The following is a 23,124-nucleotide window of genomic DNA, read 5'->3' on the forward strand; positions in this document are numbered from 1 at the left end:
GCAAATTTACATCCAGTATTTGCCGATAACATGCTGCATTCATCTTTCCTTCAACTTTGACCAAGTTTCCTGTTCCTTTGTAGCTCATACATCCCCAAAACATCAGCGATCCACCGCCGTGCTTTACAGTAGGAATGGTGTTCCTTTCATCGTAGGCCTTGTTGACCCCTCTCCAAATGTAACGTTTATGATTGTGGCCAAAAAATTTAATTTTGGTCTCATCACTCCAAATTACCTTGTTCCGGAAGTTTTGAGGCTTGTCTCTGTGCTGTTTTGGGCATTGAAGGCGAGATACTTTGTGGAATTTGCACATAATGGCTTTCTTCTGGCGACTCGACTATGCAGACCATTTTTCTTCAAGTGCCTCCTTATTGTGCTTCTTGAAAAAGCCACACCGCTAGTTTTCAGAGAGTCCTGTATTTCTGCTGATGTTGTTTGTGGGTTTTTCTTTGCATCCTGAACAATTTCCCTGGCAGTTGTGGATGCCATTTTTGTTGGTCTACCTGACCGTGGTTTTGTTTTTACAGAGCCCCTGATTTTCCATTTGTTAATCACAGTGTGAACACTGCTGACTGACATTATCAATTCCTTAGATATCTTTTTGTATCCCTTTCCTGTTTTATACAGTTCAACTACATTTCCCCGTAGATCCGTTGACAATTCTTTTGCTTTCCCCATGACTCACAATTAGGAAACATCAGTGGCTGGATGAAAGATTCAAGAGTCTGTCTGGATCCCAGAAACTCACTCAGCTTTTATGCACACACTAATTACAAGCAAACAGGTCACCGGTGAGGATGTTACCTTTGGTAGCCATTCACACCCATTTGTGTAGACTTCTGTGCATGTTAGCAGGCCAAAATCACCGGGGTTTGTTAACTTTTGATCAGGGTCATTTGGATGTTTTGGGTTGTCATTATGATTTAAAAAGAGAAAACACAGTAGTTTGAAGATAAATGGCTTCACCCAACCACTAACCATGAATGGAGAAAAAGTTTTGGTGTTATCAATCATATTCTCAGAAAAAAAGGCCAAGATAGCAAAAATTCTTCCGGGGTATGTAAACTTTTGAGCACAACTGTATATATATAGTAGTTATCAGTCAGTACTTGGGGCAGTCTGTCGGGGCATCATACTGTGTGGGGTGGAGAGGGCTGTGGTGAAGATCATCCTTGGGCTTTGCGCAGAAGGCACAATGATGTCACTATGGGCCACACACAGCATAGGAAGCATGTCTGCTACACTCCTTGCGGCAATGACGCTAGGTGAGAACTGGTTTTTTTTTTATTGCCAATGAGGTGGAATGGATGCACACCAAACTGGCTAAAATGCCTTGAAATCTGCACTGTCAAAAAATTAGATCTGTCCCAATATCCGATTTCATCAGTAGATTTCCAAAACTTTCAAAAATTTAAAACTTATAGCAGCCAATCACAGCTCTGCTTTCATTTTCTCAGACGTGTTTAAGACTTTAAAGCTGATCTCTGATTGGTTCCTATGGGCAACAAGGACAATTTTGATAAATGGGATCTGTGAACATTCTGGAAAGTGATTTTCTGGAATATCGGATGCCGAATTGAAGGAATTTCAGCGCGTAGGAGACGCTGCACGAGTTGAAATGGAAATATTAGTTGCGGCAGGCGAGCTGATGATGTTCCCGGGGAGAGCAGATCTATTGTTTTCATGGAACATGCAGCATTGAAGACTCCCTGCAGATCTATCTCCGGGGGGACATGATTGAGTTTGGATGGAAACAGGTGAAGCCGTCTGATGTGGATTATTGTATTACAAGGACTGAGGATGCGGCATTACCACTGGGATCAGGGACTCTACACCACGCAGCAGTCCCATGACAGGAGGTCGGTAATCCGGGAATTACTGCTCCTCGGGACCAATATGATGAGAACGCCATCAAAAGGGTCTAAAAAAAACGCTCTTTGTTGCTCATAACAACCAATCAGAGCTCAGCTTTCCTTTTTTAAACTGCGCCTTACAGAAGTCTGACACATACAGAGGCATGTAAAAGTTTGCGCACCCCTGGTAAAAATTACTATTATTGTGAACAGCAAGTTGAAGATGAAATGATCTCTAAAAGGCCTGAAGTGACAGATGACACATTTCCTTTGTATTTTAGGCGAAATAATTAAATTTTTTCATCTTTTACATTGTAAAAATTAAAAAAAGGAATATGGACTAATGCAAAAGTTTGGGCACCCTGCATGGTGCTTTTTGTAGCCAGACAAGAGTCTTTCAATTCCTGCTTGGAAAATTCTTCCAGTTCTGCGAGATTCATGGGGCGTCTTGCATCCTCTTCTATTTTGAGGTCTAGCCACAGATTTTCAATGATGTTCAGATCAGGGGACTGTGAGGGCCCTTTTTCTCCACATATAACTTTGATCATTGTGATTAAAGAGTTCTATTTTAACTTCATTGATCCACAGGACTTGTTTCCAAAATGCATCATGCTTGTTAAGATGTTCTTCTGCATAATTCTGACGCTGAATTTTATGGTGGGGACGCAGGAGAGGTTTTCTTCTGATAACTCTTCCACGAAGGCCATATTTGTGCAGGTGGCTCAAACAGTAGAAAAATGTACCGCAACTCCAAAGTCTTCTAAATCTTTCTGAAGTTCCTTTGTAGTCAAGCGGGGTTCTGATTTGCCTCTCTAGCAATCCTACAATCATCTCTCTCTGAAATTTTGCTTGGTCTTCCATGCCTTATCTTGACCTCCAATGTTCCTGGTAATGGCCATTTCTTAATTACATTTCAAACTGATGAAAGGGCAACTTGAAAACACTTCACTGTCTTATTATAGCCTTCTCCTGCTTTGTGGGTCTCCCCCATTTTCATTTTCAGCGTGCTAGGCAGCTGTTTAGAAGAACCCATGGCTGCTGGTTTTTTTGCTTAAGGTTAGAGGAGGCTGGGTTTGTATAAAGCTGGGAAATGTTCATCACCTGGCCTTTCCTAACGATAATTCTCCTGTTAGAGTTATGACTCGTTCGCTATTGAGGTCTGAAACCTTGGTCAAAGTTTTCTGAGCACACAAATCTTCAAGGGTGCCCAAAATTTTGCATCCGCCCATTTTCCTTTTTGTAATTTTTAAAATGAAAATAATGACTACCGTATATATTTTTTTTGCCTAAAATACAAAGAAAACATGTCATCTTTAACTCCAGGCCTTTTACAGGTAATTTCATCTTCAACTTGATTAACTGTTCACAATAACAGTAATTTTGACCAGGGGTGCCAAACTTTTATATGCCATGGTATATAAAGATAACAGAGGTGCCACCATTTACAATAGGTGATATCACAGCTCACGGTCCCCTATGCAATGAATTACAACACTTATACATACAGTAGAAAACACAGGACCCACCATTTACAATAGGTGATGTCACAGCTCATCTCCCCCCCTCCTGTAAAATGACTGATAACACCTCTATATTCAGTAGATAACAGATGATCCACCATTCGCAATAGGTGATGTCACAGCTCACCTCCTCCTCCTCCTGTACAATGACTGATAACACCTCTATACACAGTAGATAACACAGGATCCATCACACCATTGACAATAGATGTCACAGCTCACCTCCTCCTCCTGTACAATGACTGATAACACCTCTATACACAGTAGATAACACAGGATCAATCACACCATTCACAATAGATGTCACAGCTCACCACCTCCTGTACAATGACTGATAACACCTCTATATACAGTAGATAACACAGGATCCACCATTCACAATGTGTGATGTCACAGCTCACCTCCTCCTCCTGTACAATGGCTGATAACATCTCTATACACAATAGCTAACACAGGATCCATCACACCATTCACAATAGACGTCACAGCTCACCTTCTCCTCCTGTACAATGACTGATAACACCTCTATACAAAGTAGATAACACAGGATGCACCATTCACAATAGGTGGTCACAGCTCACCTCCTCTTCCTGTACAATGACTGATTACACCTCTATATACAGTAGATAAAACAGAATCGACCATTCACAATAGGTGATGTCACAGCTCACCTCCTCATCCTGTACAATGACTGATAACACCTCTATATACAGTGGATAACACTGGATCCACCATCACAATAGGTGATGTCACAGCTCACCTCCTCCTCCTGTACAATGACTGATAACACCTCTATACACAGTAGATAACACAGGATCAATCACACCATTCACAATAGATGTCACAGCTCACCACCTCCTGTACAATGACTGATAACACCTCTATATACAGTAGATAACACAGGATCCACCATTCACAATGTGTGATGTCACAGCTCACCTCCTCCTCCTGTACAATGGCTGATAACATCTCTATACACAATAGCTAACACAGGATCCATCACACCATTCACAATAGACGTCACAGCTCACCTTCTCCTCCTGTACAATGACTGATAACACCTCTATACAAAGTAGATAACACAGGATGCACCATTCACAATAGGTGGTCACAGCTCACCTCCTCTTCCTGTACAATGACTGATTACACCTCTATATACAGTAGATAAAACAGAATCGACCATTCACAATAGGTGATGTCACAGCTCACCTCCTCATCCTGTACAATGACTGATAACACCTCTATATACAGTGGATAACACTGGATCCACCATCACAATAGGTGATGTCACAGCTCACCTGCTCCTCCTGTACAATGACTGATAACACCTCTATATACAGTAGATAACACAGGACCCACCATTCACAATAGGTGATGTCACAGCTCACCTCCCCCTCCTGTACAATGACTGATAACACCTCTATACACAGTAGATAACACAGGATCCACCATTCACAATAGGTGATGTCACAGCTCACCTCCTCCTTCTCCTGTACAATGACTGATAACGCCTCTATATACAGTACATAACACAGGATCCACCACACCATTCACAAGAGATGTCACAGCTCACCTCCTCCTCCTGTACAATGACTGAAAACACCTCTATACACAATAGATGTCACAGCTCACCTCCTCCGCCTGTACAATGACTGATAACACCTCTATACACAATAGATGTCACAGCTCACCTCCTCGTCCTGTACAATGATCTGTATACAGGGCAGGCCTACAACACTATTAAATGGAAGTCATGGCACATGACCAACCAGACCTGGCTCCCGTCTACTTACAGGCCCCACTCTATGTTTCTACATCCCAACTTTCCCTAAACTTGTGGAAGAGGTGCAAGAAGCGCTGGGCGGAGGAGAGGAATGGTGTGGCTGTGAAGGAAAATTTTGGCTTTGCGTGCCACCATTATCCACATAAACGTGGTGCAGCCTGACTGCAGATAGTGCGGCAGCCATGTTGTTGTGGACCGTTGTCCCTTCGATGCTGTGCCATCGTGGGAACAAAAAGTAGAAGATGCAGAATCTCCAAGTGTCACAACGAAGGAGAAACTTTTCCCTTCTTCCGGATGAGCGAGGAGAATGGTTTTTATTAGGCGTTAGGCTATTTACTATGTGACAATTGTGATCGGTCTGTAAATAATCCTCGTCAGATAAATCTGTGCAGCGGCTTCTTTATCAGGGTCTTTGGTGACGAGGCGCGAGGAGGGTGTCAGCTACTGAGCGCGATACAATGCGGCTCACAAATTCTGAAATAGAAAACAAATGATTGTGGTTTTATTTTTAGCGAAACAATCGCACTTCTGGCGGCTCCTTGTGGGTTTTTGAGGCCGTGCTCTACTTTTATTGAGAAAATCTCAGATTTTTTTTTTCTCTCCCGTTAAACAATAGTGAAGAGATGAATAATCCTCTGATTGTGGAAACTATACTGAGCGCTCCAGCATTTAAATCTGACATTTTCTGTCTGCATTTGGCAACGTGCAAAATACGTGAAGGAATCAAGATATGTTTTGCCATCAGCTTTATCGGGCAGCTGCACAGTGAATGAATGGAGCGGCATCTGAGGGTCTGACCTGCTTCACTATTGTGCAACAATGGGTTAAAGTTCCCTATTCTGCCAATTGGTGAGGGTCCCAGCGGTCACCGGACCAACCGATCAGTAAGCTAAATGATAACTTGTTACAAATCCCCTTAGACTGTGTGAACACAATGCATTCTCAATGTCTTCTAGCTGTGGCAATTTTCAAAATCCAAGCACGCTCCAGCACATATGGTGCTGACAGTGTGAATAGGGCGTGGAAAGGGATGGATTCACAAGCAGTCAGGGAGATGGGTGGGACTGGCTGCTCCCAGCTATATCATTACTGCACACTGTGTAGAGGTAAGTTGGTATACTGATGCTCTCCAGCCTGCGGGTACTGGACCATCACTAAAGTGCCCTTATTTGAACTGTTTATTCTCTTTCTCCTGCACTGAAAGGCCGATTATTTCCTTTATTTGAGGCATGGTTTATGGGGCTGCCCTATTTGAGGTATATAACTGTTGTGCTCAGATAATTACACACTCCCAGATAAAAATGGCAGCCCCCAGTGGCTGAAATAAAAATGAATAAAAACAAAACAATTAAAGTTGTACATTTAATTTTGTATTAAAAATAATTGATTATATAACCAATAATTATTAATACAAAATTAAAAATCATGGCACCTTCCCCTTAAGAGACCAGTCTGGCCGTTTTACTTAAACCGGTTCCCGTGTCTACGTCAAATGCAACCGAGTTATTACCTGGGCATCTACTGTAGATAATTCCATATATACTCGAGTATAAGCTGAGATTTTCAGCCCATTTTTTGGGCTGAAAGTCCCCCTCTCGGCTTATACTCGAGTCATACCCAGGGGTCGGCAGGGAAGGGGGAGCGGGGGCTGTCTAATAATACTCACCTGCTCCTGGCATGGTCCCTGCATGTCCCTGCTTCCCCGGCGCCGTAGCTTCTTCCTGTACTGAGCGGTCACATGGTACTGCTCATTACAGTAATGAATATGCGGCTCCACCTCCCATAGGGGTGGAGCCGCATATTCATTACTGTAATGAGCGGTATCAGTGACCGCTCAGTACAGGAAGAAGCTGCGGCGCTGGGGAACCAGGGACTGCACCGAGCCAGGAGCAGGTGAGTATAACGGGGAGGGGAGCGCTGCGTGATATTCACCTGCTCCCTGTTCCGGACGCCGCTCCGTCTTCAGCATCTTCTGCAGTGACGTTCAGGTCAGAGGGCGGGATGATGTGGTTAGTGCGCGCCCTCTGCCTGAACGTCAGTGCAGAAGACGCTGAAGATGGAGCGGCGCCGTAATGAGGAGCAGGTGAATATTGAAAGTGCCGGGGGCCTGAGCGACGAGAGGTGAGTGTGTGATTTTTTTTTTTTTTATCGCAGCAACAGCAAATGGGGCAAGTGTCTGTATGGGGCATCTTATGGGGCCATAACGTTTGTGCAGCACTATATGGGGCAAGTATCTATATGGAGCATCTTATGGGGCCATAATCAGTGTTTGTGCAGCACTATATGGGGCAAGTGTCTGTATGGAGCATCTTATGGGGCCATAATCAGTGTTTGTGCAGCACTATATGGGGCAAGTGTCTGTATGGAGCATCTTATGGGGCCATAATCAACGTTTGTGCAGCATTATATTGGGCAAATGTGTCTATGGAGCATCTTATGGGGCCATTATTAACCTTTATGCAGGATTATATGGGGCATATTTTAATATGGAGTATCTTATGGGGCCATCATAAACTGCATGGAGCATTATATGGGGCTCCTGATTCAATATGGATATTCAAAATCACTTAACCTACTGATGTCTCAATTAATTTTACTTTTATTGGTATCTATTTTTACTTTTGACATTTACCGGAAGCTGCTGCATTTTCCACCCTAGGCTTATACTCGAGTCATTAAGTTTTCCCAGTTTTTGTGGCAAAATTAGGGGGGTCGGCTTATACTCAGGTCGGCTTATACTCGAGTATATACGGTATATATGTACAGCTGATATAACCTGGGCCTCTCCTGTATATAATTATATATGTACAGCTGATATAACCTGGGCCTCTCCTGTATATAATTATATATGTACGGCTGGTATAACCTGGGCATCTCCTGTATATAATTATATATGTACAGCTGATATAACCTGGGCATCTCCTGTATATAATTATATATGTACAGCTGATATAACCTGGGCCTCTCCTGTATATAATTATATATAATGAAAATAATATTGCGGCATGCATTTTTACACACATGGAACACGCATGATATTAAAGCCAAATAGACACCTATAATGGTGCTAAATGTGTGTATGCTAGGACTAAGTCAAGGGACAACTGTAAAACAGAAATCCTAATACTCCACAGAGGACACAGTTGATTAATCCCATAAAAATATATCTTTATTAAATACATTTAAAACAACAGTACATAGAAAAGGTACAGCAGGACCCAATGGGGCTAGTAGGAAAACACTAGTGTCAATGCACAGAGCACATTGGGCCATGGGGTCATACCACCGCGATAATAAATACTTCAATGCTAGTACCATACCACATAAAGTGGATATCTAAATGCATATGGGAGCACATCAATATTAAATAACCATCCTGAAAACAATAATAGTATCGTGCAAATGCACATAGATAAATCAATTAGAGCCACTGGTGGCAATCAAATAGGACCTATAAAACAATTTATCTTTCCCGAAGGAGTTACCTGATGTGCGTCCGCGGTGGGGAGACCCCAAGCCCACCCCGACGCGCGTTTCGGAACACCGAAAGTGTTCCTTCCTCAGGGGGTGTGATATGGACCGATAATGGCAGCATTTATATGCCGCCGTATCGGAAGTCCCGAACGCCGCAAAATGCGCCGCCTGCATACCCTGCCATCCAGAAGCGCCGCTGCCATCCGGAACCGGAAACACGCGTGTGATACGGCGGCATATAAATGCTGCCATTATCGGTCCATATCACACCCCCTGAGGAAGGAACACTTTCGGTGTTCCGAAACGCGCGTCGGGGTAGGCTTGGGGTCTCTCCACCGCGGACGCACATCAGGTAACTCCTTCGGGAAAGATAAATTGTTTTATAGGTCCTATTTGATTGCCACCAGTGGCTCTAATTGATTTATCTATGTGCATTTGCACGATACTATTATTGTTTTCAGGATGGTTATTTAATATTGATGTGCTCCCATATGCATTTAGATATCCACTTTATGTGGTATGGTACTAGCATTGAAGTATTTATTATCGCGGTGGTATGACCCCATGGCCCAATGTGCTCTGTGCATTGACACTAGTGTTTTCCTACTAGCCCCATTGGGTCCTGCTGTACCTTTTCTATGTACTGTTGTTTTAAATGTATTTAATAAAGATATATTTTTATGGGATTAATCAACTGTGTCCTCTGTGGAGTATTATAATATAATTATATATGTACATCCGGTATAATCTGGGCCTCTCCTGTATATAATTATATATGTACAGCTGGTATAACCTGGACATCTCCTGTATTTAATTATATATGTACAGCTGGTATAGCCTGGGCATCTCCTGTATATAATTATATATGTACACCTGGCATAACCTGGGCATCTCCTGTATATAATTATATTCGTACAGCCGGTATAACCTGGGCATCTCCTGCATATAATTATATTCGTACAGCTGGTATAACCTGGGCATCTCCTGCATATAATTATATTCGTACAGCTGGTATAACCTGGGCATCTCCTGTATATAATTATATTCGTACAGCTGGTGTAACCTGGGCATCTCCTGTATATAATTATATTCGTACAGCCGGTATAACCTGGGCATCTCCTGCATATAATTATATTCGTACAGCCGGTATAACCTGGGCATCTCCTGCATATAATTATATTCGTACAGCTGGTATAACCTGGGCATCTCCTGCATATAATTATATTCGTACAGCTGGTGTAACCTGGGCATCTCCTGTATATAATTATATATGTACAGCCGGTATAACCTGGGCATCTCCTGCATATAATTATATTCGTACAGCCGGTATAACCTGGGCATCTCCTGCATATAATTATATTCGTACAGCTGGTATAACCTGGGCATCTCCTGTATATAATTATATTCGTACAGCCGGTATAACCTGGGCATCTCCTGTATATAATTATATTCGTACAGCCGGTATAACCTGGGAATCTCCTGTATATAATTATATTCGTACAGCTGGTATAGGTTATATATCTACTTGTATATATTGATATGGACGATGCTGCTATAACTTGGGCGTCTTTTGGTAGATAATTTTAAGTCTGCATTGCTTTTTTAAGACTGGATGCAGTGTACAGGTCGGTCCGATCGAGCGCTACCACTAAAGTGTTTACTGATTATGTGTGATGCCGCTGTCACTGTGAATGAAGAAACAGATCTGTATTAAATAAGCCAAGTGTGAATTCTATTCCGCATCCCCGACAGAACGTTCCTGCAGATATAGAGCAGCTATTTGTACTAAGACAGAGTTATGGGACAAGGAGACGCCATTACATGAATCAGTGCGTCCACGAATATTGCTCCACAAAAATGTGACATTCAGAAATAAGCTGGAATGCCGCTCCGTGCTGGGGCCCCGACTTCTGAAAACTATGAAATATTGGCATCTACATGAAAGTCAATGCTTAAATTGAATGACCCCCAACGAAGCTGCACCAGCAGGCCGCGTTACCCGCTGGGGTACTCCAGCAGTACAGAGTCATGTAGCACATTTGCATTGTTCTTTGTGTGTGTCCTCTTTTTTTGCCATCTTTTTCATGCAGATATCACATTATTGAGATTCTGTTGTATGCACACAGTACTTTCATTGAACTTGGCGCTTCAGGTGTATCATATTAGTTTTCTTTGCTATCTTATCAGGCTTCGTGTTCCGCAGTAGGACTATTCATACAATGGATCCATGCTCTGGCATATGTTTCTTATTGTTTTTAATTTTCACTTATGAATTATGTAATAAATAAGAACTTCATGTTCCTTTTGTTTCCTTTTGATGTGTTTTAGCCCGTTTTTTTTATCCCTTAGAATTTAGCTTTGTGCTATTTTTCTATTTTTCTCATTTAGTTATGTTGGCTTACACAGAAGAACATAATGTCTAGGGCTCTATATGTACACATAAAGATCTAATATTTAGAACATCCAAAGATAAAACAAAAACTAAGTGAAGATTATACAAAGCTGAGAAAATGTAAAGATCAGATGAGCCAAAGCTCAGAAGATCCAGCCATCAAAAGACTTAAAAACCCAAAGAAGATTCATAGCTCCGAAGAGCAAAGTTTAAGTTAAGATGGTCCATTGCTCAGAGGAGCTAAAGATTAAATACTCAAAAACTCAGAAGACCAAAAGGTCAGAGGTTATTAACAAAAAAGCCAAAATTCAAAGAATCCAAGCTTAAAGAACCAAAGCTCAGAGGAATCAAAACTTAGTGGATCCAAAGTTCATTTTAGAAAAGATCCAAAGCTCGTAGTTGCCAAAGCTCAAAGAACCCAGAGCTGGGACGATCGTAAACTGAGAAAAACTAAAGCATAATGGATTACAAGCTCAGATGATTCAAGGCTCATAGGATCTAAAGCTGTGAGAACCCAACATTCAGAGTATGTAATGCTCACAGGAGGACACAAAGCACAGAAGATCCAAAGTTTGTAAAATTCAAAGCTTAAGGACCTATAATGCAAAGGTTTCAAAACATACAGGAGTCTAAGCTCTGGGTATCCAAAGCTCAAAAGACTCAAGGCTCAGAGGATCTAAAGCTGTGAGAACCCTGAGCTCAGGGTATCCAAAGTTCAAAAACTTCAAAACTTAAAGGACCTAAAAGGCAGAGGATCCAAAGCTCAAAGAAGCCTAAGGTCTGAGGATCCAAGGCTCAGAAGACTCAAGGTTCAGAGGATCTATAGCTGTAAAAACTCAATGCTCAGAGGATCCAAACTTCAGTGGACTCTACGCTCAGAGGCGGACCCAAAGCTCGGAGAGACTAAACCTCAGAGGATCCAAAGCTCAGATGAACATAGGCTCAAAGGATTCAAAGCTCAACAGGTTTGGCTGACAGTATAATGTGTATGGGGGCACTGACCAACTGATGGTTGGGAAAGATGTCAATCAAACATGTCCGAATTCAGACTGGAGATTGCATAGTTTCTCTGAGATAAGCCGCCAAACAACATGTCAGTTGGAGGCTTCCTCATATAGAACACAAGAGGACTCGGCCGAGCAGGCGCTTCTGTATGTGGGAGTGTTGGCTGAGGTGGCTCTCACCTGCACGATCGGCCAAAGCATCGTTCATCCGACAGCCATCTACTGTGTACGGCCAGCTTTAAAGTTCAAAGCATATAACGTTAACAGCAATCCAGGCTCAGAGAAGCCAAACATGAGAGGAGCCAAAGCTTAGAAGATCCAAGGCTAAGAGAATCCTATACTTACCAAAGCCAAATTTCAGAGGGTCCATAGCACCGAGGACCCAAAGATCAAAAATAAAAGATTAGACAATCTAGAGCTCAGACGTGTGAAAGCTCAAAAGAATCAAAGATAAGATGAACCAAAACTCTGGAGATCCACAGGTTAGAAGATTCAATTGCCTAAAAAGTCCAGCTCTAGGACTCTAGGTGATATTGGTCAGAGTATGACTTGGAGGTCCACTTTGGTATTACATTGCATAGCTTACGTTGTTTTAGGAGTCTCTATGAAATATACAGCAGTCAATGTAGAACCACCATCGCTGTGTTTTGGACATTGATTAACTATTATGATCTGTGCAGAATAAGTACAGAAAAGTTGAGCTGCCCTCAAAATATTTGCTGGGGGGTGGCCTTCTTGATTCCTCACTAAATTCATAATATCTTCATTTAGTAGCTCGGGTCTGTTTTCCTCGATCTATTCTATGAGATGGCAGAAATCCACGAGCCTCCTGTACTTGAAGAGGTTAAAGACTGAACGTAAAGCGTCTGTAAGTGGAAGAAGGAGATTCATAAGGTTAAAATCAAAACCAATCAAGTCTCTTATTCCCTCTCCCACTTAGATGCTGTCGTCCTGCCCTTGCTTGGAGGCAGTCACCCTGCACGGATTATAATGCGGCCGCTTGTCTGGGGATCCCTTCAACCTATTTAGGATAATTTCTCGCAATTGTTTTTTTCTTTTTTTTTCCTGGTGAAGCGCTTTTTTTTTGGGTGGGGGGGTGTTATTTGAAGGATGTCTTGCGGCGTTGTCTTGTGCAGTCGTGCTGGTCCTATCCCATTACATCTCAAGCCTTTCTGCAATAAACACTTTCCAAAGACAATCACCCAGATAGTATCACACTGCGAAGCTCTTCTTGATAAGCTTCCCCCAGGAGACCACCGGAGAAGTGACCTAAAATTACATATACAGCTGCAATTGTATTTAGGTATTAACAACTCGTTCTGAAATCCCTGATGGTTCTGCCGTCTTCGCATGCTGGGCAAGTTATTTTGGAGCTAATAGACCGTGCCTTCTACTGTATACACCAAGGAAGAGTGACAATGCCGTCTGGTATCTAAATAGGTTGGTTTTAGAACTAATGTCCTCCTACCAGGACTACATATACTCAAGGGTCCGGCCAAGTGACGTTTAGAAAAATCAAACCCCGATTAAAGGCCCCCCATACCGATCAGACTTACATCGGCTGAACCTGCCAATATCAAGGGAGAATACCGACCTATTTCGATCTTCTAAGAGTCACAGCTTGATCATCATAGGTAATATTATCATTGGTGACTCAGGGCAAACTCAGATTGCCCCACCGTGGTTATCAGGATTAAAGATGGTGGCTGGATAATATTGAGCTCTTCCAATCATCTCAGATTCTTGATTCTCAGCTTAGCCATGACCAGACCATAAAATCTGTTCAGTACTGACTCATCCAGACTTATCATCTGAACCCACATATTTTACCCCTTGATAATGTTGCTTTATGCATGTGGGCTGAACAGTTGGGCAATCGGGATGTGTCCATGCCTTTATCTGAGAGATCCAGAAGTCTGCTGGTGGACACCGTGCTATAGTGAAATCTACATGACCAGTTTTTTACCTTGTTTAAAGTCAGATTTCCCCATATTCAGTGATATCGCCACCCATGCATTGTGAGGTCACTGCTGTGGCTCATGTTATTCCCCCCATTACTAAAAGGATTAACGATGGCTTTTAAGACAATATCGAACTCTTCTGATTATATGAGATTCTTGATCACCAGGTCATAAAATCAGACCCATCCAGACTTATCAACATTTGACCACACTTTTTACTCCTAGATAATGCAATAATGCAGTTTTATGGTGGACGAGCAATTAGGATGAGCCAGGGTACTAGCCCCTGAGGGGTCCAGGAGGAGCATTGTGGTAGACACCGAGCTGAAATCAAATCTACTCTACTAATGGATTTTCAATGGCAGCTTGGCCCACATTCAGTGACATCATCGTCCTGGCAATGAGATGTCACTGGATCCATATAATTGACCCTCAATATAAAATCAGTAAGAAATTATCAGCACATTGCTACATGGATGTGATTCGGGTTTCTCTGCTTGGCCTACGTTCCACATGCAGCCTGAGTTTTGCATGCAGAGACATGCGCTCACATTCTAGTTGCGTCTACGGAGGTTTGAGAGGAAAAGGCGGCAGAGTGAGTGTCAGTCATCAAAGGCCACGAGTGAAGCACTTGTGTTGTATGGCACGATCTCCGGTGTCTGGCAGAGCTCGGTACATATCGGGTGGCATTCTGCATCATTCAGGTCCGGTCAGGTGGGAGGTATTAATACATGCATTACGGGGAAGCTCAAATTTGAGTTTAGTAAAGCAGCAATGCAAGAAACAGTAGTGCCTGATAGGACTTGCATTGGGATCCTTGCGTATAAGCTTTGGTTGGGGGCTTAAGCATATGGCATTAATCATGTAGTCACTGAAACTCCAATGATTATGAGGGTTTAGCTAGGATCTTCTGATATGTCAGTCACCCAAGAGGTCGCGATGAGGCGAAACCTCCACCAATGTCCTCAAGAAATGGTCCCCAGTGCAGGTCAGTGATGGTGGCCCATCCACCGCTCCTATCAGCCTAATTGGAGTTGTGGATGGGGTTGTGTCTATGCCTCTGACATGGGACCCTCCAATTTAGGACATCGGTGTTGGTCCCAGCTCTCACCGATCGTATTTTGTGCCTAATTGAGATTCATCTATCGGCTCTCCGTTATCATCAATTTCATTAATTGAAGGCAGAAAATATACATCTAAAAGTAATTTTAAAAAAGGCATAACGAGGGACAACAGAGCGCGATGGACAAAAAAATCACGTCATTGGTCTAAGGTCCGAGAAGACCTCTGCTACCTGGTCGTCTTAAATTTAGTGACGTTGCCCATGGCATCTTGTGAGAGTCTAAAGGACATTAAATGGGAAATATTGAATCTTACAACATCGGCTTCCCAAATTCGGACCCTTGGTGTCCCATCAAGTCAATGGGCAACCCCACCTCTGTCCTATGCTTTCCGGTAGAATGAAAAAACCCTGCATGTCACCCTGTCCCCCTCCATAACTGATTACTCGGTTGCATCCTGTTTCCATCTCAAAAGTTTTTCCTTGAGTCGGCCGCACTCCGGATTTCTCTACGTAGATAAGCTCTAGTTTGGCTACAGTGGCAGGCAGGGCTCAGAAAGATTCTTTGGTAAACAGTCTACCGACCAGACATATACAACGCCTTACTCCTGCGCTTTTTCTCCAGGCGACGCTGCCGTTTCTCCTCCCTGCGACGGGCCTCCTCAGCCTCCTGGTGCTGGCGGCACTTGTGAAAGTTCTCTACCACCACACCCACGAACATGTTCAGCACAAAGAAGCTGACGATGAGGAGGAATGAGATGAAGTACAGCAGCATCCATGGGTTGTGGTTCCGAATTGGCTGCAAGGTAATGGAAACATGGCCGAAATTTACACCAAGACATCAAATGACACCATTTATGTATGGCAGCAATCTCTAACCTTTGGTTCTCCATTTGCTGGAGATGCTAGGAGTTGTAGTTCTGCAACAACTGGAGAGTCACAGGCTAGGGACTAAAGTAAATTATGCTGGTGCTAAAAGTCACTGACAAGCATGAGCATAGCCACCAGGCTAACAGGTATAGTACTTAATATGGGGTTCAATAACTAAGGCTCTCACATAAGGGGCAGCTGGTGATGACTATGGGTGATGGAAAGGGGCATTGTTTTTGTATTTCTCCTGTACTGTGGAATAACTGTGTGTATTATCCCTGTACTATGACGTCACTGTGTATTATCCCTGTACTGTGACATCACTGTGTATTATCCCTGTACTGTGACATCACTGTGTGTATTATCCCTGTACTGTGACACCACTGTGTGTATTATCTCTGTACTGTGACATCACTGTGTGTATTATCTCTGTACTGTGACATCACTGTGTGTATTATCTCTGTACTGTGATATCACTGTGTGTATTATTCCTGTACTGTGATATCACTGTGTATTATCCCTGTACTATGACATCACTGTGTGTATTATCCCTGTACTATGACTTCACTGTGTATTATCCCTGTACTATGACATCACTGTGTATTATCCCTGTACTGTGACATCACTGTGTGTATTATCCCTGTACTGTGATATCACTCTGTGTATTATCTCTGTACTGTGACATCACTGTGTGTATTATCTCTGTACTGTGATATCACTGTGTGTATTATTCCTGTACTGTGATATCACTCTGTGTATTATCCCTGTACTGTGACATCACTGTGTGTATTATCTCTGTACTGTGACATCACTGTGTGTATTATCCCTGTACTGTGACATCACTGTGTGTATTATCCCTGTACTGTGACATCACTGTGTGTATTATCCCTGTACTGTGACATCACTGTGTGTATTATCCCTGTACTGTGACATCACTGTGTGTATTATCTCTGTACTGTGACATCACTGTGTGTATTATCCCTGTACTGTGACATCACTGTGTGTATTATCCCTGTACTGTGACATCACTGTGTGTATTATCTCTGTACTGTGACATCACTGTGTGTATTATCCCTGTACTGTGACATCACTGTGTGTATTATCCCTGTACTGTGACATCACTGTGTGTATTATCCCTGTACTGTGACATCACTGTGTGTATTATCCCTGTACTGTGACATCACTGTGTGTATTATCCCTGTACTGTGACATCACTGTGTGTATTATCTCTGTACTGTGATATCACTGTGTGTATTATCCCTGTACTGTGACATCACTGTGTATTATCTCTGTACTGTGACATCACTGTGTGTATTATCCCTGTACTGTGATATCACTCTGTGTATGATCTCTGTACTGTGACATCACTGTGTGTATTATCTCTGTACTGTGATATCACTGTGTGTATTATTCCTGTACTGTGATATCACTCTGTGTATTATCCCTGTACTGTGACATCACTGTGTATTATCTCTGTACTGTGACATCACTGTGTGTATTATCCCTGTACTGTGATATTACTCTGTGTATTATCTCTGTACTGTGACATCATTGTGTGTGTTATCTCTGTACTTTGACATCACTGTGTGTATTATCTCTGTACTGTGACATCACTGTGTGTATTATCTCTGTACTGTGACATCACTGTGTGTATTATCTCTGTACTGTGACATCACTGTGTGTATTATCCCTGTACTGTGACATCACTGTGTGTATTATCCCTGTACTGTGACATCACTGTGTGTATTATCTCTGTACTGTGACATCACTGTGTGTATTATCCCTGTACTGTGACATCACTGTGTGTATTGTCTCTGTACTGTGACATCACTGTGTGTATTATCTCTGTACTGTGACATCACTGTGTGTATTATCTCTGTACTGTGACATCACTGTGTGTATTATCCCTGTACTGTGACATCACTGTGTGTATTATCTCTGTACTGTGACATCACTGTGTGCATTATCCCTGTACTCTGACATCACTGTATTACCCCTGTACTGTGATATCACTGTGTATTTTATCCCTGTACTCTCTGACATCACTGTGTGCATTATTCCGGTTTTGTGACATCAGTGTGGGCATTCCATGAGCACAGCTTTATATGTAAAATGTATTATAGAAAATTATGAAATTATTGACCCAAAGGGGTGCTATTCCACATATTATGCCATTGCCTCAATAGTAGACTTAGGGTATGTTCACATGTTGCATATTTTCCCTGCACGTTTTTTTGCCATTAAAAAAATACAGTGTTTTACATTACGAGCAAAGTGAATAAGATTTCAGAAATCTCATGCACACGCTGCTTATTTTTTCTTTGCAGATTTGAATCAGTTTCATACCTACAGCATGTCAATTCTTTTAGCTTTTTTTGCATAGTTTTTCACCAATTCAAATGAATAGAGAAAAAAATGCATAAAAAATGCAAACAAAAACGAGTATATTGATCAGTGTTTTTCCTGCCAACAGATTTTCATGATGCAAGTGCTGAACTTGTGCACATACTCTCAGACCTCACCGGTTATGATGTGCTGCAGTAAATAATGAGGACATTAGATGTCACCATGGACTTTGATGTCTACAAAAATAATTCCGGTGAGACGCTCTTCTCCAGGTCTGAGAAGACTTCCAGTAGCCATGATACTCAAAAAAAAAAAAGAAAACTTCTAGTTACATACCTGTACATTGGTGGCAACTGCGTCCAGCCCGTCGTACATAATGTTCACCCACCCATCTTTGGATGATAGAACAAAAAGTGACATGAGGGCCTGAAGAGAAACAAGAACACAATTCGAGATGTTAGCAATTAGTGATACGGAGTCATTAGTTCACCACTTAAGGTTACGGTGCCGTCATTAGGAGATGCTGCCGGCATGACAGCTGGAGTATGACGGCAGACACCTGCCATCTCTATGGTTTGTTCTTCATAGACATATCTAAATAACCCAAACAGTTCTGAGATTTATACGCATGGAATTGGACGAGCTGCCCATTAGAGCATGAAGAGGAAGACATGATAGGGTTACATACGGCACAAAGACCGTAGGCTTCTGGACCTTGAAACTACCATAGACACCCCTCGGCCCCTTGTGATAGAACTGTGGGGTACTAATGAGTAACAGAACGAGCTCCTCTCTCTGTCTAATTGTAAGGTTAATTTTATTCTTGTGACTGGACTAGGATCTATTACTATTAAGCTGCATGAATCAGTAATGCTCTGAGATATTTCCCAATAATAATCCAAGCCTGGAAGGAAGTCACCATATTGTGGTATCTACCTGAGTGAAAAGGCCACAGACTGACCCAGACAAGGCGCCCAAGCCCACTGTCTCCTTGGTATATATGTTGTTATGTTAATGGTATGTTAAAAACTCCACTAGCAGCATTGAGGTAAGTAACATGGGCCCAGCAGTACAAATTACTCCAACTATACAATCAGTGAACTACTGGTGGGTCTTCAGGCCCTCAGGTGGGCCACTGGGGTCAAGTTTGATAAAGAAGCAGCCCATCTCCATGGACAATCAAGTAGCGCTGCGTTCTGGACGACTCGGAAGGTTCCTGTATCTCTCATTGACTTTACAACTCTTCCCGGAGTCTGGAAGGTCCCGTATGCCCGAGAACCTCGCTAACATTTTGCAAGAGTTGGCAAGCATGATTTTGAGGTACTTTTGTTTCTTTGAGAAAGATGATAATTTGCTCACTTACCTGACCGAGGTTATCGAAGTTGTATTTGCGCCTCACCCACTTATTGCGTGGCCCTACACATTCGGATCTGTTGGTGACGTTGCGGATGTCTGGACCCTCGCAGGAATAGAATTTTCCTTTGAAAAGCTGAAAAAGAGATAATCAGAGTTCAGACAGGTCACTGTGCCTGAAGTGGAAAGGAGTATGACCATGTGGATCTAAGGATGATTTGATGGGATCTTGGTAGAATTACATGGATCAAGGTTTGGAGTTGGAGTCAGGCCAGGAAAGAGCATGTCTTTATGGTTTTGGAAAACTATGATATAATTTAGGTGGATCACCTTGTCATTGTTTAGGTGGGTCAAAGTATGGATTTTATGGACTTTGGTAAGATTTAGGTGGATTCATGTTTTTTTTTTTACTCTTTGGTATGGTTTACATGGATCTAACTATGATTTTAGAGGACCTGCTCATAGTTTAGGTGAAAATAGGTATGCTTTGGTGGCCCTCGTATGATTTAGGTGGATCTACCTATGGTTTGATGGACTTTGTTATTTTTTTAGTAGATCAAAATGTGGTTTTGGTGGACTTTGTAATTGTTTAGATGGTTCTACGTATGCTTTTAGTGGATCTTGGGATTATGATCTTAGTACATCTTGTCCTGGTTTAGCAAGATCTAGGTAAGGTTCTGGTGGATCTTGGAATGAAGTGGATAGCTCTAGCTATTAGTGATGAGCGAATATACTCGTTACTTGAGATTTCTCGAGCATGCTCGGGAGTCCTCCGAGTATTTTTTCGTGTTTGGAGATTTAGGTTTTCTTGCCGCAGCTGAATGATTTACATCTGTTAGCCAGCATAAGTACATGTGGGGATTCCCTAGCAACCAGGCAACCCCCACATGTACTTATGCTGGCTAATAGATGTAAATCATTCAGCTGCGGCAAGAAAAACTAAATCTCCGAGCACTAAAAAATACTCGGAAGACCCCCGAGCATGCTCGAGAAATCTCGAGTAACGAGTATATTCGCTCATCACCACTAGCTATATTTTGAGTAAATCTAGGCATATATCTAGTTATGGTTTGTGTGTATTTAGGTAAAGTAAGTGTGGAGTGCTTTTGGAGGATCTTATGGGTAGGCTTGGGCGATCTTAGTATTGTTTAGGTGGATGTAAACTTCTTCTTCCTGGACCTTGTCAGTGTTTAGGAGGACCTAAATATGGCTTTGGTGGACAAAGTACTGAGTGCCTAGAGGCACCAACAAGCCATTTCCCTTGACCTAGGTATTTTGACACAGGGCTTGCCATTATTTAGAAGGATCTAAGTATTGCATTGGTGGATCTTGGTATGATTTAGGTGGATCTAACTATGGCTTTTGTACACTTTGGAATGGTTTAGGTGGACCAAACTTTGCTTTTTTGTGTACCTTGATATGATTTATGTTTATCTGACCATGGTTTTGGTATACAAGACCTTGTTATTGTTTAGTATGGTGCTGGTAGATCTTGGTATATAGTGGAGAGCTCTAGTTATAGTTCAAGTAGGCCTCGGTATAGATCTAGGTATGGTTTGTGGGGACTTTGTGGATAGGTTTGGGTGTATCTTAGTATTGTTTAGGTGGATGTAAGCATGGTTTATGTGGCATATAACTGTAGTGGAGATCTCAGTATAGTATGGTATGGAGAAGGTGGATCTGTGAGTAACTATAGAAAGTTGGTGGATCCAATCGTTTTGTCCAAAACTGTCATAACCACAAAGTATGCTGGTCAATATTAGTCCTCCGAGTACATCAATGAGTCCAAACACACATGACACATACCACAAAATAAAAAAACTATTACAGCAATGACAAATCTCTTTACATTAAATACCTGAACTCCCAAAATCCCAAAAATGATGAAAAAAGCACAGCAGATAAGGACTATATTCCCGATAGGTCGAAGAGAAGAAATTAATGTTTCCACCACTAATTTCAGCCCCGGCGCTCTGCTGATGACCCTGAGGTGGAGACACAAAGAGAAGGAGGTCAGAACCAAGACTCTAAAGAGAAACCCCCAAACAGATGTCCAGTTAAATGACACATACAAGGAGGGGACGATGTAATGATCACTTCTGTTTTGTGATATTTGGGGATTTTTTGCTGAGTGCATTAATGTATATTTTGCTTTCTCCTCTGTTGACTGTTTATGTCTAGTCTCCTCTCAACAACTCGTAGAATCCTACATGTTATTTCCATTACCCAGCAATGTGCGTATCTGTCTTGAACTCTCTGCCCCTGTGGACTCGAGGAATCTGTTTGTGAACAAACATGGTAACGAGTCCCTGAGTTTCTGTCTTTCTCTCGGGAGCTGAGAGGTCACTGAACAATTCCAGAGACTTTTTTTTGCCAACTTATTCTAGCTCAGTGCTCACATCGTGTAATAAAATTGCAGATGGCTGAGGGAAAGGCAAGTCCTAACCCGCCGAAATCAGCCAACGCAGAAGAACTGCTATTATTAACCCAGTCTTGTCTTTCCATGGAGATGAGCTGATTCTTCCCTACAGTCGTACAGGTTCCTGACGTAAACCTCCAACATTAGGAGAGCCCAGGGGAGACCAAAAGATCCCATCTGAGAAGACCAATTCTATTAATGACCCATAACAGTTGGCGACCCTGTCGGGACATTTTTGATTGGGGGCCTATGAGCTTACACCACTGAGTCTACTATTTTATTCCATGCCTCTTTTTTTTGTATACTGGCCCGTAAGAGGTCAAATGTGCCTCCTTTGGCCTCTGTTAGGTGAGTATGCACAGTGTGAATACCAGAAGCTTTTCCCAGCATTCATGCTAAGCTTGGGTCACAACTGTGGTCCTAAAAAGGCCTGAATGTAATGCTTAAGTAGCAACTCCCTAACTCTGTCGAAAATTATGACCATCCATTAAAGGAATTTGCTTGATTGTCCAGTAGAGGCCATCGTCGAGCGTCAATCAGCTGGATGAAAAGGCGTGGTGTATTTTTGGTTGCACATTTGGTTGGGATTGTACCAGGTGAATGGGACTTAGTGGCAACATTAGGGTCAGCTACATCCTAATAGATGGCGCTGTGCCTGGATCAAAATAAAGAGGTAAGTATCCTGTCCTAAGTCTACCCTGCCACTTTTACAGTCTTGGAAACCTTCAATACTATGTAGGTCTGCTGGAAATTATGCCAATGATATGCCACCTGACCTTCGCAAGGCCCCATTAGATGTAATTCATTTTTTCCTGGAAGAAATAGCGGCACATATTTCTAATAATGGTAGGTCTGACTCTGACTGGTGTATGTGAAAAGCCTGGAAAAATACTGCCATTCCCCTGCTTACAAATCACATTAATGGAATACCGTGAGATTCTTGCTGGCAAGCACATTCTGCCCTTGACAATAAAATTATATTCATTTATGTCAAAATACAGTGTCGGGCTGAAAGATCCTATTAGAGGAGGAGAAACTGTGCCAAGAAAGTGAGAAGACTATGCAACATCTGATTAGGGCGTGGATAGG

General features: G+C 42.3%; 1 protein-coding gene and 1 long non-coding RNA gene across 11 annotated transcripts in view; one reads left to right on the forward strand and one right to left on the reverse strand.

The window, feature by feature from the left end:
- Positions 1-23,124, forward strand: part of LOC143785491 (uncharacterized) — a 161,535-nt gene that overhangs the window by 83,694 nt on the left and 54,717 nt on the right. For all 6 annotated transcript variants that reach the window (XR_013218002.1, XR_013217997.1, XR_013217999.1 and 3 more), the window contains one exon: positions 15,673-15,853. This is a non-coding gene — a long non-coding RNA (uncharacterized LOC143785491). The remainder of the gene's footprint in view (positions 1-15,672; positions 15,854-23,124) is intronic.
- CACNA1H (calcium voltage-gated channel subunit alpha1 H) overlaps positions 1-23,124 on the reverse strand; it is a 417,575-nt gene that overhangs the window by 34,654 nt on the left and 359,797 nt on the right. For 3 of the 5 annotated variants that reach the window (XM_077274375.1, XM_077274377.1, XM_077274373.1), the window contains exons 22-25: positions 21,475-21,601; positions 19,627-19,752; positions 18,600-18,689; positions 15,633-15,846 (exon numbers count right to left, since the gene is read on the reverse strand). In XM_077274375.1, coding sequence (XP_077130490.1) covers positions 15,633-15,846; positions 18,600-18,689; positions 19,627-19,752; positions 21,475-21,601 — 557 coding nt within the window. The remainder of the gene's footprint in view (positions 1-15,632; positions 15,847-18,599; positions 18,690-19,626; positions 19,753-21,474; positions 21,602-23,124) is intronic. The other 2 variants (XM_077274378.1, XM_077274376.1) reach the window with 1 other exon arrangement.

The sequence above is a fragment of the Ranitomeya variabilis genome, chromosome 7 (assembly GCF_051348905.1).
Source record: "Ranitomeya variabilis isolate aRanVar5 chromosome 7, aRanVar5.hap1, whole genome shotgun sequence".
NCBI classification, from domain to species: Eukaryota; Metazoa; Chordata; class Amphibia; order Anura; family Dendrobatidae; genus Ranitomeya; species Ranitomeya variabilis.